The sequence below is a fragment of the Rattus rattus genome, chromosome 1 (assembly GCF_011064425.1).
Source record: "Rattus rattus isolate New Zealand chromosome 1, Rrattus_CSIRO_v1, whole genome shotgun sequence".
NCBI lineage: Eukaryota > Metazoa > Chordata > Mammalia > Rodentia > Muridae > Rattus > Rattus rattus.
In genome coordinates this window covers 11,376,442-11,396,229 of record NC_046154.1, presented here as the reverse complement: position 1 = coordinate 11,396,229, position 19,788 = coordinate 11,376,442, and the positions used below count along the sequence as shown (strand labels likewise).

At 48.4% G+C, this 19,788-nt stretch overlaps 1 protein-coding gene across 2 annotated transcripts in view; it reads right to left on the bottom strand.

Annotated features, from left to right (window-relative positions):
- Positions 1 to 19,788, bottom strand: part of Ube4b (ubiquitination factor E4B) — a 101,472-nt gene that overhangs the window by 47,747 nt on the left and 33,937 nt on the right. The window contains exons 3-9 of one of the 2 annotated variants that reach the window (XM_032894474.1): positions 13,142 to 13,277; positions 11,311 to 11,398; positions 9,952 to 10,096; positions 7,558 to 7,786; positions 6,995 to 7,091; positions 6,537 to 6,841; positions 5,734 to 5,874 (exon numbers count right to left, since the gene is read on the bottom strand). In XM_032894474.1, coding sequence (XP_032750365.1) covers positions 5,734 to 5,874; positions 6,537 to 6,841; positions 6,995 to 7,091; positions 7,558 to 7,786; positions 9,952 to 10,096; positions 11,311 to 11,398; positions 13,142 to 13,277 — 1,141 coding nt within the window. The remainder of the gene's footprint in view (positions 1 to 5,733; positions 5,875 to 6,536; positions 6,842 to 6,994; positions 7,092 to 7,557; positions 7,787 to 9,951; positions 10,097 to 11,310; positions 11,399 to 13,141; positions 13,278 to 19,788) is intronic. The other variant, XM_032894467.1, reaches the window with a different exon arrangement.

Below are 19,788 nucleotides of genomic sequence, written 5' to 3'. Positions count from 1 at the left end.
GTAAGCAAAAATACTACATAAGGAAGGTGACAGAGATGGCAAGACATCAGGACCTGACAGGGTCATCTCTCCTTCGACCCCAGCACAGACAAAGCACAGGAACCAAGAGACCCACAAGAACTGAGGTAGCAATGCCATGATGCACACTGAGAGAGGCAGGCTCGACTAATTTTGGACAGTGTACCCACAAATCACCTTGGCATTTGGGGAAACGCACACAGCGGACATGAGAATGGAAGTGGGGTGTGGAGGTGACGCAGTGCACAGGGAACCATGCTGCAAAGCCAAGGCTGTCCCCCAGGGTCTAACAAACCTGAATTACTGTAATCTAACTCCAGTATGATAAAAATTCTTAAAAAGAAGGAAGGAATGAGGCTGAGGGGAAGCCTAGGGAGGGGGCAGGCCTCCAGGCTGCAGAGCACCTCGCTAGACCCAGCACCCGCAGGCGAGGGAGCCTGGAGACACTCAGAGTGCACTCATCCTCACAGCAACGATGAACAGGTGTGCCTACTCCCTAATGGCACACTCTGGAAGGTCCTAACCAGCCAAACAGAAGCGAGAACTGGGACAAAGCCCAGGACATGCACCCAACAGTCGACACAAACCTTCTGCAAGCCTGCTGATGTAGCAAGTCCTGGAAAGGTCTCAGGAAAAGCCTGCCTGACCCACAGCAACCTGAGTTTTACCTGATCATGTTTACTGCACCATCCAAGACGGCTTTGCTAATACAGCCCTGCTCCTATGTGTAATTCGCAGTAATTTTCCTTGTAGCAGCTCTCACATAAGTCAGTGAAAACATAACTTGGTGTTTAAAATGAAAATCTGAACACTATCTGAAGTTTAAAAAAAAAAAAAAGCAACATTTGATGCCAGTAGCTGCTTTGTCATGTGGTTCCCAGATCGGGAGAGAAGAGCGCCCTGAGGAAGTGCAGCACACGGGGTGCTGGCGCCTGCGGTGGCTGAAGTTACAATGGCTCTCATCGAGACACTCATTTAGCCAACAACCACTGTCACTGCAGGCGGCCTACCAGGTGGGCGCCCGCACATCCCGTGATCTCTGCACCCGGCTAGAAGGACAGATGCCTGAGATCACCCCAGGCTACACAGCCAGACCTGGTGGAGTATAGAAAAGAATATCCGCCATATTCGAGACAACACAAAGGACCTAAGGATATCAAGGGATTTTCAAAGCTAAGAGATATTTCATGAATCAGACTGCAAGCAATCAGCTGATTTATATCCGAAGGGATAAAGCTTAGATGAGCCTTTAACCCAACACAGAAATATCGAGAAAACCCAGATCTATCAGATATTCAAGGTGCCAAAGGAAATCACGACTTCAGTCTTTGGAAGGGCCACTCTCAACACCAATCGGACAGTGTCAGAGGTCAAAACTGAACATTTTCCACACATTAATCCACGTGCTGAACACAGAGAGGGGAAGTCAGCAGCAGCGGTGTGGTCTTGGCTGCTCAGGAGCTGAGGCTGAGGAAGGACGACTGCCAGCACGGACCACACAGCAGATTCCCATCCTCCACTCCGCTCTAAGTAACCCGCTCACATCTATTCCTCAAGGACACCTGCGCAACTCGGACAGCCTAAAACCCCGGCAATGCTCCGCACATGTAAGAAAGCCTAAGCCACTTTCTAATGACTGCATCACAGTCCGAGTGAGCCAGGTAACTGCCTCATATCACAGCAACCTAACATATATCCCTACAATGGAAATATTCTCAGAAATAGCATGCCCCTCGCGTCCAGACAGACTGAATTACATTTCAAATGTACCAATGACCAACACCAGCTTCTTAAAGGGTCCACTGTCTTTCCTTCTCTAATGAGAATACTAACATTCCCATTTACCTGGCTCTCTCTCTCTCTCTCTCTCTCTCTCTCTCTCTCTCTCTCTCTCTCTCTCTCTCTCACTCACTCAGCACGCACCGCTGAATGCTGTTCCCTCAGGAGCTCTCCACTTTGTGTCCTGAGACAACCCTTCTCTCGCTGACCTGGAACTCACTGAATACTCTGGGCGAACAAAGCCAGGGAGATCCTCCTGCCTGTGTCTTCCTCACCAGCACTCAAGCCATACACGTGTGCCACGCCACCACTCGAAGTTTCTTTTACCAAATACAGGGGCCAAACCCAGGTTCTCATGCATGCATCCTGACTCCCATCTCCCAAGCCTCCCATTTACCAGGCTTTTAACTATAGACCTAGGAATTCTGTGTTTTCTCAAGCTAAGGCCCAGAGTTAATCAAGTTCAAGCAAGCCAATTCACACTACAAATGTGCACACTGGGCCTGCTGTGCTCTGTGCACCGCTGATGGTCCGGGGTGTACAATGGATGGCACAGATGAAGGCTGTTAGTCTCTAAGATCGGGAGGATAAAACACAAATTAACGTCTGTTTGCAGCACAGCAAACAGAAGCAGAGATCTGGGTGTGGGGCAGCCCTTGGAAAATTATGTGGACCACAGAGTGCACCAGCAGGCATGGCACTGTGCTGTCATGTGTTCCTCATGGTTAACACTGAGGTCAGACAGCAGCCCCTCAGGAAATGTCACTAAAGCCTGAGGAAAGTCTCTGGGGGACAGGTGGCTCAGAGCGGACAATGGGTCCTTAGAGTGGCGGGACAGACAGCGAGCACAGCATGCAGTCAGCGCCTAGCCCAGTGGACGGGTCAAACTAAACCCAGGCTTCCATGCTGCACTCTGTAACAGGAAGCACAGTGCGCATGTCAGCTGTGTCAGCCTTCTCTTTGCCACTTGTGACCTGGCAGTAGCTAGGCAGTCAGAAAAGCAAACGAGAAAAGATAACAAGTAATAAAACCCATTCAATGTCTTCCTACACACTGAGGTCCCAAGGCACGATGGGAAATCTGAACTACAAGATAAGCCTCCCTTTACTGACTCTTCCCTGAGAGCAGGAATTCTTTCCACAGAAGGAATTTTCCCGGCCCTGCCCCTTTCCCCCTTTGCTTTCTTAAAATTACACTTATTTATTTAATGTGTACTTGTGTGTGCATATGTGCACATTTGTGTACATGTGTGTGTCACAGCACAAGTGTGGAAATGAGAAAACTCTCAGGTCAGTGTTTCCCTTTCTCCTTCCATATAAGTGTGGGTCCTTGAGTCAGACTCAAGCTGGTCCTCTGCGAGCGCAGTAAGTGCTCTCCACCGCTGCGTCCCAGCCCATACGTCTTTAAAGTCTGACTCTGCATATAAGAGAGAAAGTGTCACTGCCTTTCTGGGCCTGGCTTACTTAATAAAATGATCTGTAGGTATTAAAGTCCTTCCACAGCATGAACCCTGATGATCCTCAAACAAGGAGTATCTTCAAAGTTGTCAACATATAAGCCCTTTACCTGAGAGGCTAGCTCTACTCCAAAATGATTCATTTCCTGCCTCTGTTAAGACTACTCTGAAGCACTGCTTTGCAGGCTTCTTTCTTAACATCATCATTCTTCTATACAGAAAAACGACTCATTTTCCTGCATGTCATGACTTCACTTACAGAGCTAGTAGGCCTCACAGTTTTCTGGTAGATCCTTTAACGTAAATCAGAGATGGGAGACAGAGGCATTTGTTGCTCTTGCAGAGGGACCTAGGTTCGGGTTCCAGCACCCACATGGCTGTTCACTACCATCTCTAACTCCAGTTCCGAGGCCTCCGACAACCGCTTCTGGCCTGCATGCTGGTAAGTGTACATACATACACTCAGGCACATACACATAAAATAATAAATATAGTTTTAATGAGCTATAAATCAGGCTGGGGAGATGGCTCGGAGGTAAAGCATATTGGCTGCTCTTCCAGAGGACCCAAGTTCAACTCCCAGCACCCGCATGCTAACAACTATTAACAATTGTCTGTAAACCTAGTCCCAGAGGGTCCAAGGGTGCCAGGTGCCAATGTGGTACACAGACACAAATGCAGACAAAACAACTTACACATAAAATAAACAAAATAAAGTATATCTTTAAAAAAAAGAAGAAAAGAAAGAAAGCTATAGAACCACATCTCTGTACATAAAGATAATCTGACTTCAGGGAACAGTGGTGGTGCACGTCTTTAATCTCAGCGCTGAGCAGACAGAGGCAGGTGGAGCTCTGAGTTCGAGGCCAGCCTTGTCTACAGAGGGAGTTTCAGGAAACCCTGTTTCCAAAAACCAAACCAAACCAAAATGAAAAAGAAAGGAAGATAATCTGACTTCTTTCTTATCGCAGCGTTTGTTTGTCTGTTATTGCTCTGATCGTTCTGGCTAACAATCCCAATACCGCATTATAGGACATCCTCAGCTACATAAAGTTATCCCACAGACGTCTGCTGTGTGAAATGTAGTCACACGGGATTTTACAAGCATGGAAAAGACCCCCTCCCTCCACTCAAAACAATAAGAAGTTCTTTTGCTGTCTCTTGCTGTCCTGACTTCCATGGACGTTCAAGTTCTCTATTCGTTTAGTGTCACATGTTCTGTGACTTTATCTGGAATCTACTCATCATCTACAAGAGGCAAGCCAGATCATCTCATTCCATGTAGCCAGAGAAGCCGTGCCAACTGATAAAAATGTAATCTTGTAACTGAGCCTAAAAACTGTCCAAGAACAGAAGACGCACAGACAAGAACCGGAGCAGCAGTGACGGGAACACACAGGCCACAACGGTCGGGGTAGAGGGGCAGAACCTGAGCTCAGGGTTCCCGCTTCTCCAGTTTAAGTCCCGCACAGAGAGAGCACAGGCCGTTAAACAATCACACTGCAGCTAGGAAGCACAGAACCTGGACCTCACCAGGAATCTAAAAAGAGACATGTTAGTAAAAGCGGCGTGTGACTTGTTAAAGAATTAAACCAAACATTTCACCCACAGATAACTCAAGACAGATGAAGTATTTTACCATGTATGGAGGCCATCCCTACAGATGTCTACTGTGTGAACAGTCGCCACATGGGACGTTACAGGCACAAGAAAGACACCATTCCCCTTTGGGGATATTTACTTGGGAACAGATAATAAAATATTCAACTTAATACAAACATTGATCTTTTGGAATCAATAGTCACCCCTGCATCAACATTCCTCTCTCTCCTCAGGAGCCGTCAAACTCAATGAAGCTCACCCAGCTTCTACTGCAGTCGCTATTTACACCTGGAGCGCTCTGTGAACAGCACTGGGCACAACATACAAACTGGGTCCAGAGGGAATTTCAGTTGAAGACAGAGAAACAAAAGGTCATTAAATTTGTGTGCCCAATATCATCTAGAAATGCAGTTTTCAAGCCAGTTTTCAGGGTGGGGAGCACTCAGTGACCTCAGAAACAAAAGGCCGCTGCTTCTCTGAGACCCGAGAGATGTTCAAGGAGACTCAGGGCCAGATGAAAAGAAGAACCTCGGTTACACCACACAGTGTGATGCTGTGTCCCAGCGCTGTTCTTCAGTACCTATGGGCTGCACAACCAGACTCAAACGGATCGACGGAGGCTCCTCAGCTCCTCCCAACAGTGGTGACTTAAGGGTGAATGAATGGCGGTTAATCTCTTCTCAGGCTTTGGACGAATGACTCGGATAAGTTTTCTTACCACTTTACTGAATTGTCGGATGTGTCACTTCTACTTGAGTGCACGCCTGCGAGCCTTCTGCCCTGTCTGGACTCAAAGCGGAGAGCCCTAAGCAGCGCTTGCTAACGTTAGTCCCTAAGCACCTGAAGCACATGCAGGGTCAGACTCCATTCTGTGATACCTGGACCCAAACTGGACACAAGAAAAATCATCATCACCACCACCTTCATCATCATCCTCCTCCTCATCTTCTTCTTCTTCTTCATCACTACTGTCCCCAGAAAGTGCGAGGAAGAGGGAGGAGAAAGGACTGCCGTACATACTACCACAACAAAAGCAGAAAAGGTCATCAGGGACAGAGGAAAGCAGGAAACAGGAGGAAGCTGCTGCTGCTGCTGCCGCAGGCCGTCATTCAAGGTAGACGTCACACTCAGAACTGAACGCGCTGACATGCAGAAGCACAACTCCCTGTGGTACAGAATCACGCAGGGACACTTGAAAAAGGGGGCCACCGGATTCCTGGGCTGCTGCTGCTTTCTGAGAGACTGGAACTACATGCAATCAGACAGCAAGACATAAACGCATGACTCACAGAAAGAGCAGACACCGGCCCAGTTCAAAAAGGCATCCTGTGAGCCCCGATTCTCAAAACACTGACCACAGTCTCTGAGGAAGGACTGATGGATAGGTCACAGAAAAAGATGCAGTTCTTTGGGTTTGGTGCAAACGACAGGAGGAGTGATGATAGGGAGGAGGGAGAGCAACAACACTGCGGTCTTCACTTCCTCGTGGACCAAAGCCTGCTAGAATCATGGAGGCAGGGCACATGTCCACCACAGCTAGCCAGCGACACAGGTTAATAACCCAGCCAGCGACTCCCAGAATCCAACTGAGGTCAGTGTCACACAGCAGTTCTTTCCAAACCATGTTAATTTCCTCTCCCTGCACTGCAAACACACACGCAGCTCTCCTGAAAATAAATACCTAGGAGAGATCCGCAGGGAGGAGGGACGTCTGCTGGCAGCACTGGGCGAGGCGGGTGGGAAGGCGGGGGCCCTGCTGCGGGGCCTCTGTCTGGAGGAGCTGGCAGGTACTGCCCGGGGACTACTTGAGTGGGCAGGGAAGCCTGGGGAGTTAGCAAGAATGGAGGATCGTGGAGTGGGGCAAGGTGAAGACCCCCACAGGTGCGTGACGGTGTAGGGCCGATACCTCGGGGATGACGGCTGGCTTCCGGCAGCAATGACAGAAGCTGTGTTGTGGGAGCTGAGGGATGGGGAAGGCACAGCCGACTGTGGGGCTACACTTTGGGGGCTGAGGGACGGGGAAGGCACAGCCACCTGTGGGGCGACACTGTGGGGACTCAGGGGATGCGTGGCTGCACTTTGAGGGCTGAGGGACTGGGAAGCCACAGCCCCCTGAGGAGCTGAACTGTGAGGGCTGGCGGCGGGGGCTGTGTGGGAAGGTGAGGCAAAGGACGGGCTGAGCCCCGGCACAAAGCTCCACAGACTGGTAGAGGGGGCGGGGCTCGTTTCATAGAGGCTGAGTTAGTTGAGAGGAAGGAAAGAAAAAAAAAAATCAAAGAAAAACTTGAGATAACTAAAAATAGATAATGTCAGCTTTTAAAGGATAGCACATTTACACTACATACTCTAGGAATTTAAGTAGATAAACATTTGAAAAATGACCAGAATCTAATTGCTACGTTCATGTAGGTGACCCCTTGCAAAGAACATTGTAGCACGCATAGCCATGTGTGTCTAAAATGTAACCAACAGCCAAACCACAGGAAGCTACGAAATCCAATCGAATGGTAAAGTCACATCCAATGGCCACGCCCCCTCCCCTCTCTCCGCCCCCTCTCCCCTCTCCCCACTCTCCCCTCCCCTCTCTCTGCCCCCATCTCCACCCACATGTCTGTGACACAAGACCAACACAGCACTCCACTGGCACTCAAGTCCTTCATGGCTGTTTCATGACCAGCAGGTGAGCAGAGAGTCACACTGACCTGGAGAGTGAGCTGGCGCTGAAGGAACCCAAGCTGCAGAACATGGGACTTGTCCCCGAACTGGAGCCTGTGTTCAGCATGAGGTTTCTGTCTGGTGACCGAGCTGCCGTGGAGATGGGCTGGGATGTGGCCGTCAGACTGGCAAACGGATTTTCATCTCGTGTCTGAGTGGACATCATCAGCACTTCCATTAAAATCTGGCCAATCAGATCCTTAAAATCAGAGAACACTGTTGGGAAGGCAGAATAAAAGGCAGGTTACTCATGGGTCCTCATGTAGACAGTCCTCTAATAGCCAAAAGAGCCAGACTGACTCTGTATGGTGTGATCCTGGATTAAATTTTTTTTAAATATTTATTTATTAATTATTTTATAAGTACACTGTAGCTGTCTTCAGACACACCAGAAGAGGGCATCGGATCCCCTTACAAATGGTTGTGAGCCACCATGTGGTTGCTGGGATTTGAACTCAGGGCCTCTGGAAGAGCAGTCAGTGCTCTTAACCGCTGAGCCATCTCTCCAGCCCCCCTGAATTAAATTCTTAACAGAGAAAGGATTTTAGCTGAAGCCCCCAAAAAGTTCTGGTGTGCTTCCCAGTGACTTAATTTTCTTTTAAAAATTACTTTATATTTATTTGTATCCATGGGTAGTATGTGTCTGTGCCTGCCCATACGGAGAAGGACAACTTTCAGGAGACCCTGTCCTTCCATTCACCTACATGGGTTCTGGGGGTAGCACTCTGGCCCTCAGGCCTAGGAGCAAGCGGCTCTACCCACTGAGTCATCTCACTGGCTCAGTGCGCATACGTCCCACGTTCGGGCAAGCACACCATAACTACACAGAGTGCTACATCAGAGGAAACTGAGGGAAGCTTATGCATAAGCTCCTTGGACTTCCTCAAATTTTTTCTATGAATGTAAAACTCTGTGTAAATTAAATATTATTTAAATCCCTTAAGAGTGCAGTCAGGGAGCCACTGCTGACAGATGTTAACTGTAAAGGGAGCCAGTCCCTACCAGATCGCCCTCGCTATACCATAACAGATGCAGCGCGGCAAGCGTTCCTCAGCCAGCACACACGTTACAGAGTCCACGGGTCCACGCTGAGCCCCTCTGGTTTCTGAAGCAGAATCTGCAGTCTCCCCTCCTTGTTCTTGCAGATCCCAGCTGATCTGCTGTTCGTCTTTGGACACATTCTGGATAACCCTGAACCAAAGTGCTGACCCATGGCCGTGTCCCCTGGTTAGAGCATTAACGATTGCCACTCACACCACAGGGGCGTTATATGACACCCTTAGAGCTGGGAGCAGGAGCATCTGGTGGCAAGTCTTTAAAGCCTAAGGCTGCTCAGCCCTTCACAGCCAGCAGCTCTAAGAGGCCATCCCATCGGAAACCGACCCACCTTCCAGGATCACAGAAATTTCCCTCCCTCGCAGAAGACAGGCCAAGAGGAAAGGGAACAGTAACCAGGCTAATGGTGGCTGCCTCAGTGAAAACGCATCTTATACAAAACACCTTCTTCCCTAAAGACCAGGGACACACATCAGCACGCAGAGAGGCAAAAGTGCCCTCAGTCAAGACAATTGCATTACATGCCAGTGACGTGTAAAACCAATCCTGCTGCAAACAACTGAAGACAGACAGCCACAGTGCTCAGTAATACTGTGTCCTACAAAACGTCTTATTATTTTAAGTTTAGTTCCGCACAGCTAACCTCTTAAAACAGAACCGTAGGAGGACAACAAAATACAATCATTCTATTCTGCTAAGTAATTTAGTAAAAGGATCTCGCTGGACTGTCTACATATCGCTTGGTAAGCATTCGGATCTTAAAAGACGAATGACGTGCAGAAGGAAGCTCGCCGCACTGCAGCTGAGGTCAGCTCGCTACAGATGCAAGCAGGCAGCGGTCTGAGTCTTGGGGTCCACCCTGCACACTTCTACTCTACCCTCTCAGAGTCTTCTGCCATAAAGGAAAACTCCCTGCCCTACACAGGGACAGCCATTCCTTTATTTAGTTTTCTTCTGTCAATCACACATTGGGGCTGGAGAGAGAGCTCAGCAGTTAGAAGAGATGGCTTCCTTCCAGGGGACCCCACCTTAGATCCCAGCACCAACACTGGGTGCCTCACAACCGTGTGTAACTCCAGCTCCAGGGAGGATGCTCTCTTATAGCCTCCAGAGGGACCGAAACATATATATGTGCACAATGTATACAGCACATACACATAAAAACAAATTTAAAAAGTCATTTAGCAATAAAATCAAGGAAGAAGGTAGCCACACAGTTGTGTCCCACCGGAAGCATTCCTGTAACCAGAACTGCAGTCCCATAGAAGAGGACAGAGCCCGCACAGCCTCACATCCTGTGTGCCGCTGCTCTGACAGAGCCCCACCTTCTTTTGGGTTCTGTTTAAACTGCGCAGAGAGAGAAGAAAGGAAGATGACATCTCTGTCGCGGTCCTTCCAGGAGACACGGAAGATCTTACAGACCAGCTGTAAGGCCTGCTCTTCAGACACTTCAGGACCTGAAGAAGGCTCCTAGTAGGAAGGATGTGAGAGTTAATCTGCAGTAGAAGACATGCACTAACACGTTTTGTCCCGATTCGATTCATTTATTAAAGAGAATATTTGTAAATGCATAAACCAGCCAGCCAGGCGACACAGTGAGCACAAGGCCAGCCTGGTCTCAACAAAGCAGGTCTCAAGCCATGCCGAGTTCACGTGAGACTCTGTGGACGGGCAAGTCAGTCTCACGAGGCTGCTGTCCTCATTCATGGGACAGCATGAGAGCAAAGGCATTGACAGGAGTGGCCAGGAGAACAGAGGCAGGGGCATGGCTGCATCCTCAATACCCCTGCTGTACTGTGCTGATGGGGACCGGACTCTCAAGAGCTGGGTTCATTAGGTCGGTATGTGAGCACTTCCCTTCAAGGGTTTTCACAAACCTTAGCACTGCTCGCCGATTACATGACAGATACACTGTCACATAGAAGAAACAGGAAGAGCTACATGGAGGGAGACCACCTGGAGGGAGGCTAAGGTCCAACTTCTAATGGCCACCAGCATGTCCCCAAAGCATTTGTCAACTTCCTGAAGGGAGCATGGTGGGAACCTTCACCACTGTGACCCCCAAACCCAAGCCACCCGAGGTTAGGGAACGAAGCTCAGATGAGAATGAACAGAACGGTAGACTTTACATATCCTTGCTTTAATCACTTCAAAATACCGGCAAAGATATGACTTCCTGTTTTAGTAGAAGAGCCAACATTAAGTTTTATCGATGAAGGCATGGACCCAGCCAGCTATGGTGGCATGTCCTTAATGCCCGTGTTGAACAAACATTCACACAGGTCAGGGAGCAGTCTGGTCTAGACAGGCAGTTCCAGGCCTCCAAGGGCTAACAGTAGGATTCTGTCTCAGAAAAAGCCCAAACCAACTGACTGACGTGAATCATGCAGCCCAGCCAAGCGGAATGGAGGGGTTTCACTGTACAGAGGGGCTGAGCTCTGCTGCTGCTAAGAAGACTAAAGCCGGAAATGCAGTGTGCGGCTTCAGTTCCAGACCTGAAGCCGACACGAGTGGACCGCCAGGTCCAAGCCGGCTCCGACTGTGCAGTGAGGACTTTTCAGGGTGAAGGCTGAGACTGAGCACTCTTCAAAAGGAAAACCCTAGCCACAGACAGCTGCCCTGGCCACGGCGGCCTCGAGGAGCAACAGCACTGAGAAGCCAGGCGCCCTTTGTCCCTCACTGACCTTGTCACTCAGGCTCCGTTTTTCTCTTCGGTCGTTCTCGTCCACCTCCATATTCTCAATTCCAGAATCCACATCCACCTGGGACATGCTTTAAATACAGAAGAGAAACATGTCCTTCATCTCTTCTAAAACTCGCGGCACCAAGAATCAATCGACACTGGGCAGGAAAGCACAGTAGCACAGTCCCCCAACCCCTATCTGCCTGTAAATCTAACAGTTCCTCCCGAACTGGCAGCACAGAGCACACAAAAGCATCCTGTCCATCTTACTGCTGCAGTCGCTTTTCCCAAGGTATCATTTCCTTGGGCTCACTTTCAAAAGCGAAGAAATCAGCAGAATGGACTTCCAGGACAGGCTATTTTTACACAACGCCGAGCGCAAGCGTCTTTACAGAGCTGACTGACTGTCGGGCACGTGTGCTCGGACACCCATCACTTTGACGAGAACACCGTTACACCATGTCTCACTTTCACAGATGGATGGTATTTGCGGCAGTCACTTCTGTCCACAGCAGTCACTGTGTCACCAGCTGACTTACATATAAGTCAAAACCCACAGCCCTTATGTTTCTCACTCTGGTGGCTCGGCTGTAGAGCACGTAAAGTTCTATACTTTTCCTTTTTTTTTTTTTTTTCGGAGCTGGGGACCAAACCCAGGGCCTTGCGCTTCCTAGGCAAGCGCTCTACCACTGAGCTAAATCCCCAACCCAAGTTCTATACTTTTCATTGGATCAAGGTTGTTGGCTGCATTGCTTAATCCGTATGTTCCGTCACCTTCATCCTCTCCTGGATCTATTTCTGTTTTCTGACTAAGAGAGACATGTCTGAAACCTCTAGGACGGCTGTAGATAAGGCGCTGCTTCCTAGTGCTCTGCAGGACACCTGATGGTAGATTACCAGGTGTGGACACTTGCAACAGACAAAGCTACAGATAAGCTCATCCCAGAGTGCTTCCTGCTAACACTGGAACTGGGTTAGAAGATACACAGCAGCCTGTGGGTTCCCTTACTCATTTCACTCAATACTAGGAAACCAAAGGTTTAATAAACAAACAACTCTCGAGTTGTACAGTGCAAGCTGCTGAGGCGCACGGTGAAATGCTGTACCCTGCCCCGCTCTGCCAGGCGGGAAGTCCTCCCTTTGCCTGCACAGTGCATGCTACCTGCTCATCGGTCACTTGGCAGCTTGATTACCAAATTACTTGACTTCAGGAAACTCTTACTTTATTCTACAGTGGCCCCTAAATCCAGGAGTGGAGTTACTGAGGAAGCACTAGGGAGAGCCTAAGCTTTGGCCTAAGCTTTCTGGTACTACATGGCTCCAAATGAGACAATATTAATTTTTTTTTTTTACAATAATAGAGAATCTGAGGCTGCCTGCTGTAATGACACCTTTCTGGTTTACCTGCTGTGGCTGTATGCTTTTGACTTCTGTCAGATCTCACTACGTCTCACACACTAGTATTAGCTACCGTTTACACATGGAGACTTATTCACGTGTATCTCATGTTCATTATGAGGCCATTTATTTTTAATTCACTCTTACATCTCATAAAAGACATCTGGAATTAGAACTCGTTCAGTGGAAAGACAGTACCTGCTTGTACCTGCTGAGCCACCGCTCTAGCTCAGAAGACACTTGGCACTAACAAATACACAAACACTTCATCCAGAACAGAAAAAAACGTCAACTTGAGAATGAAGTCTGGATTCAGTCTGATAAGATCATCGCTGTCTGGGTTATCATTTCAGACAGCTGGGCTAGAGACTAAAGAGCGAAGACTTCCCTTCCTATAAACAGGGCGGCAGCGATACCAGGGAGCATCCAGTTACCTCTTCTCACAGGAGACACCATCGATATCCATGCTCTGGGAACGTGAGAGGGACTGAGATTGCGTCTCAAGGCTGTTGGAAGGTGAGCTGCTAAGAGAACTGACGCCTTCACTGCTCTGGCTCCGATGGGCAACTCCTACACGGGCAAGGCAAGAGAGAAAGGCCACGTGACACAATGCAAGCCCAAGGATGAAGGCAGCGGTAACACACGTGCTCTTGTAATGCGTGTCAGTGAGGATTCCTGTCAGATGAACCCAGGAGTGCTACAATGAGATCATACGTTATCGCTGTGCATCACTTAAGGCCAGCCACGGAGCGATACGTGATGTCTGAGACCACTCGCTGCCTCTCCTTCAGCAGCTCCAGCTGTAGCCTGTAGTCAGGCCTTTCCCCTACCCTTCCTCTCCCTGGAGTTCCACCCCTATCACTAGGGAGGAGAGAAAGAAGGAGAGAGGAGAGACAGAGAACCCAATTTCTCTCCTTTAGTTTCTTCTAGTAATATCCCGCATCCAACCCCTCCCCACAAAGGCCAACCCCCAATGCTGCCGCTCAGGAGCCCTCACACTTATACACCCGATGACAAGTTCCCAGAATTCCAAACATCACACAATCACAGAAACTATCCGCAGCTGGCAAAACCACGCCTCTGCTGGAGCATGAGGCAAACCATAGTCAGCTCCTGCAGACAGTCTGAAGCAGCCTCAAACTACATCTCCATACCTGAGACTCAGATGAAAGCACTTCTTATATTTCTGTGTTTTTTAAAGAAACAACAATCCCAAAATTGTTACTACAACGCCCCTGAACACAAATTAGGTTTTGTGACAGTACAAAGTCCTTGTTTTTTACGCTGTCAGGAGGGTTGGTGGCTGGTGTCTTTATGTTAGGCACGTCACCGATGCAGCAGTGCAGAAACTCCTGAAGTGGACTGAGAAGGAGACACTAACAGACTGACAGACATGCAAAAAAGCCAGGAGCAAATGTCGAAGCCAGAATCCAGATGGTGGGGGTGGGGGTGTTCACGGCCAGTCTCTCCACTCTGCTACAACACTGAACTCAGACGTACATGCTGAGAATGCGGTCCGGCTTCAGTGCCCAGTCTCCTTCCGTACAGATCCTGGGTCTGTTGATGGCATGTGTTGGAGGGAAGAAAAAACTGACACTGCCATTGTCCCCACAGGGCTTATGGTGGCACAGAACCAGCATCAGGAGGAGGAACGGATTACTTCTCAGAGAAGTATGCTCAATGTCTTCAAAGTCATGTTTGTTACAGAACTTTAGAAATCACCTTAGCCGGCCGGGTGTGACAGCTCATGAGTGGCAACCCAGCACTAAGGAGGCATAGGCACCCGGGTCTCAAGTTCGAGGCCAGCCTGTCTACACAGAGTAAGCCTGTTCCCTGTTTCAAAGCAAAACAAAAACAAAAACAAAAACAAAAACAAAGGATACCAAAAGGTCAATAGGCAAGCACTGACCGTATTTATCTTTGTTCTTAAAAGGGCAATAGGCTGGGGATTTAGCTCAGTGGTAGAGCGCTTACCTAGGAAGCGCAAGGCCTTGGGTTCGGTCCCCAGCTCCGAAAAAAAAGAACCAAAAAAAAAAAAAAAAGGGCAATAAACAGAAATGCTTATCAATAAACAAAATCCCACCTACTGCTGAGGTAACCAGCAACCAGGGTAAATGCCACCATCTCGGCATCCTGTCGTCTCCACTGTCTCCTCACTAGGATATCACAAGAGCACACTTACCGCTCCACCATCTTTAAACTCAAACCAATCTGTTAAAACTAGCACAGGATTCACAAAAGGGCAAGCTAGCCACTGTTCCTAACAAGTCTCAAATAAAACATATAGGGCATCTCATACCACCCGAGTCCTGAAATAAGACTTAAAACTCATTCATTCAAGAGCTGGGGAGATGGCTCAGTGGTTAAGAGCACTGACTGATCTCCTAGAGATCCTGAGTTCAATTCCCAGCAACCACATGGTGGCTCATAACCATCTGTAATGAGATCTGATGCTCTCTTCTGGTGTGTCTGAAGATGGCAGTAGTGTGTTCACATACATAAACTAAATCTTAAAAAAAAAAAAAAAGGTACATGCCATCACACCTGTAAAAAAAAAAGAAAAAAAAAAAAGCATTCATTCAAGAGGTATGGACCAAATTTAAAAAAAAAAAAGTCAGGATTATTTTATCGATCACAAAAAAGGCAATTTTAAATTGAGACTGATTAACAAGGAACTTTTTTTTTTCTTTTCTTTTTTTCGGAGCTGGGGACCGAACCCAAGGCCTTGAGCTAAATCCCCAACCCCAACAAGGAACTTAACTACACAACTTACATTAATTTTTTAACCTTGTGGACTGAGTTACTGTCTCTGTTGGTAGCGCTTGCGGCACAAGTAGAAAGACCTGCCCGAATGTGAAAGCCACCTGCAGTACCAGTCTGGGAAGGCAGAAGGCAGGGAGATGCCTGGGGCCAGTCTAGCTAAAATGGCCAGCTCTAAGTTAGGCAAGAGACACTCACTTTTTAAAGATTTATTTATTTATTTTGTATATGAGTACACTGTAGCTGTCTTCAGACACACCAGAAGAGGGCATCAGATCCCATACAGATGGTTGTGAGCCACCATGTGGTTGCTGGGATTTGAACTCAGGACCTCTGGAAGAGCAGTCAGTGCTCTTAACCCCTGAGCCATCTCTCCACCCCGAGACACTGTCTTTAAAACATGAGGTGGACAGAGACTTAGAAGACACTTGGTGTTCACTCTGGCCTTGACTGGGATACACACATGCCCACGAAACATAGGAACTTTATTTAAGACTGAGTACTTGTAATGGCTGATTTTGTGGGTCAACTCGACACAAGCTGGACTTGTCACAGAGAAAGAACCCTCCCTTGAGGAAATGCCTCCCTGAGACCCAGCTGTAAGGCATTTTCTCAATTAGTGATCAAGGGGGGAGGACCCAGCTCATTGTGGGTGGGGCCATTCGTGGGCTGGTGGCCCTGGGTTCTATAAGAGAGCAGGCTGAGCAAGCCAGGGGAAGCAAGCCAGTAAGTAACGTCCCTCCATGGCCTCTGCATCAGCTCCTGCTTCCTGCCCTGTGTGAGTTCCAGTCCTGACTTCCTTTGGTGATGAACAGCAATGTGGAAGTGTAAGCTGAATAAACCTTTCCTCCCCAGCTTGCTTCTTAGTTAGGATGTTTTCTGCAGGAGTTCAAACCCTAAGACAGTCTATGTAACATACAACACACACCGTAACAGGGATGAGACGTAAGACGGCATCTCAATCCACTTCGTCCAGTGCTTCAAACATCCTCACATCCCAGTTCCCCTACGATCACATGCCCGCTGCCTCTCATCTCTACACATCACGATGATCTGCCTGCTTTGGAAATCTGCCAAGCTCAGTGACCCCCCCCCCTTGCTTTACTTAGACTATAAATTATCAAGACGAAAACCCATCGGAAGCAACAGCCCATGACGTCACTCTCTCTTGAAACCACACTGTTGTTATAACTCTTTCCTACTTCCTGCTAGAGAAATCATAGCCAGGGAAGTGAGCCTCAAAGATTAACGTTTTGTTCCATCCCCCATCTTCCTAAGACCAGATATTAAAAGTGAAAACCTTGTTGGGTGTGGCGAAGCAAGCCTTTAATTCTAGAGAGATAGAGGCAGGCAGATCTCTAATCTTGAAAACAGCCTGATCTACACAGAGAGTTCTAGGACAGCCAGCGAAACACGGAAAAGCACTATCACAAAAATCAAATTAAAAAAAAAAAGTAATTTAGCGCTGGAGAGATGGCTCAGCGGTTAAGAGCACTGGATACTCTTCCAAAGGTCCTGAGTTTAATTTCCAGCAACCACATGGTGGCTCACAACCATCTGTAATGAGATCTGGTTGCCCTCTGCTGGCATGTAGGCACACAGGCAGGCAGAACACTGTATACATAATAAATGAAATAAATCTTAAAAATTAAAAGAAAAAATTTAGAAAATAGGGGAGGGCCAGAGAAATGGCTCAATGGTTAGAGCCCTTCTTCAGGTCCAGGGATCAATTCTCATAAGTCACATGGCAGCTCATAACCATCTTCAACTCCAGTTCTAGGGGATTCGATGCCCTCTTCTGGCCTCCACAGACACCAGACATGAATTCGAATAAAACACCCATGCACATAAAATAATAGGATATTTTTATAAAAGAGGATAGGAGAGGTGGGTGGGCTGGCCACAAAGATCCCATCCAGTCGTCCATTCATGCTGTCTGCTGTAATCCTAGCAGTCAGGAGGCAGAGGCAAGAGTGTTGAATTTGAGACATTCAGCAAGACCCTTAAAAACCTAAAAGGAAGGAAGGGGCTGAGAGAGTGGCTCAGAGTCAAGCACTTGCCGAGCTCAAACTCCCAGTGTCTGTACTTTAAGAAGAAATAGTTGGACTCGATGCTTGTGCGTTCTCATGCACTGAAAGATGAACAGAGACAGGAAGCTGGCTTCCACTCTGTAAAGTTCTAGGTCAGTAGGAGTCCATCTCAAACAAAAGGGGAGAAGGAATAACTTCCGAGGCAGTCCTATTACCACCTCACACATGTACCACACACACACACACACACACACACACACACACACACACACACACACACGCACACACACGCACACACTACATACATACACAGGAGCACAAACAAGTGCACATACACACTACACACACAAGCTCTAATGCACACATGCTGCACACATGGAATACATACACATGAGTACATGTACACACACTGTACACAAGTGCACATACACAACACACACAGCTTTGAGAGGTTTTCAAAATTTATGGCATGGCATCAAGTGGGTAATTTTTGTGAACACTGATCTGTCATTTAAGTTTAGTGTCTCAGTTTATCTACAATAATGGGACTAAAGGAAAAACTTCTCTCGCCCCTCTAGTTCTGTTAAAGTTAAAAATGCCATCTGGTGTTGGTGAATGTGTTTCTTTGTGCTTATGCACATGTGTGTGCACACATTAAGGAAGGCTTTCCAGGACTCCTGGTGCCCAGCACTGCTCCTTTGCCTTCACGGCATTTACCTGTGCGGCAGGTACAAGGACGACAGCAGTGCTGTGCAGAGCTGACCTCAGATCAGGCCAGGAAGGCTGTGAGCAGCGGAGATGGCAGGACTCTGGGACCACCGGTGCAGACATACCTGTCACTAGCAAGACACTGACACCGGCTCCAAATTCACAAGGGGATGAATGTGGCCTAGGAACAAATGTGCAAGCAAAAAAGAAAGGTTCCAACCAAGAGAAACCTCCAGGGCGTCTGGGGCTCCACTGCTCTCAGGCCTGGGTCTCTGCCTGGGTCTCTGCCTGGGTCTCTGCCTCTAGCCAGAAGCTGCCTTTGTTAGTGGTTTCTTTTTTTCTCAGACAGACAGATCTCACTATTTAGCCTCCACGGGCCACAAACTTGTGGAAATCTTCCTGCCTCTGCTTCCCGAGCCCTGGGTCTACAGGCAGAGGCAGCCCAGCTGTTTGTCTTCATTTGCTTATTTGCTTATTTGCTTCTATCTCACTGGATGGAGCCCAAGGCCTCCTGATCCCCAGCAAGCTCTTCTGAAAGCCAGTTCTGAACCACACAAACCTCCCCTCTCCCAAGCCTGTGCCAAGTGTAAGACAGAAAGGATGTTCGTAACAGAACAAAAGACTACAAGTCTGCCCTGGCCCCTGGTGCCACCCTTAGGCAAAGGCACTGTGCTGCAAGAGTGCCTTCCCCTCAGCCGAAATCCCCAAAGAGCACAACTGACTGTAAAGGACCTCACTGAAGACTCAAAATTGGAGGACACAGGATGGACTTCCCTGCCCCTGGCACCAATCAATCACCAAGGCCACTTTTTCCCTAAGGACTTGGCCTCTGACTGTGCTGTCCACAGCCTTGCTCCCCCACACCATTCTGGACCCTGCTGACCACACTGCCTATTACCAAGGCTCATGGCTATCACTAGAACAGACGGACTCTCTCCTGCTCTCCCTGGGTACTTTATTCTAGCACCCCGACCCTCAGTAATCTACGAGCACTTAGACCCGACATTCTGGCATGGCTTACACACGCACCGAGTGGGCTGCATGACCTCACGGCATTTACCACGTCACTGTCACAACCCAGAGACACTACCGAGTAAGACGAAACACGACAAGCAAATTCAGGGAAGTGCGGATAACCCCTGTAACGAACAGACAAGGATTACCCCGTTTTTCAAAAGCAATAATGCTGGGGGTTTTGTTTTGTGGCTGGGCATGGTGCCTTTTATCTCAGCAACGGAGAGGCAGAGGCAGGAGGATATCTGAATTTGATGCCATTTGTCTATACAGAGTTCCAGACCAGCCAGGGAAAACACACTGAGAACCTGTCTTCAAAAAACAAAACAAACAAAAACATGGTAGCTGGGCATACATGTGTCTGTGTATATCTGAGTGAGTTGAGTGGGTAGGGGTGGGGGAGGGGGAACCAAGCCAGAGTTTGCACAGTCTAGGCAAGTGCTCGGCACTGAACTACACCCCTAGCCCAAGGCAGACTTGAAAACATTCATAATCTTCATTCAACACAAGGTGGCTGGCACCTGAGGAATGACACCCTTGACGTCCCACGCGTGTGCACACACAGGAAT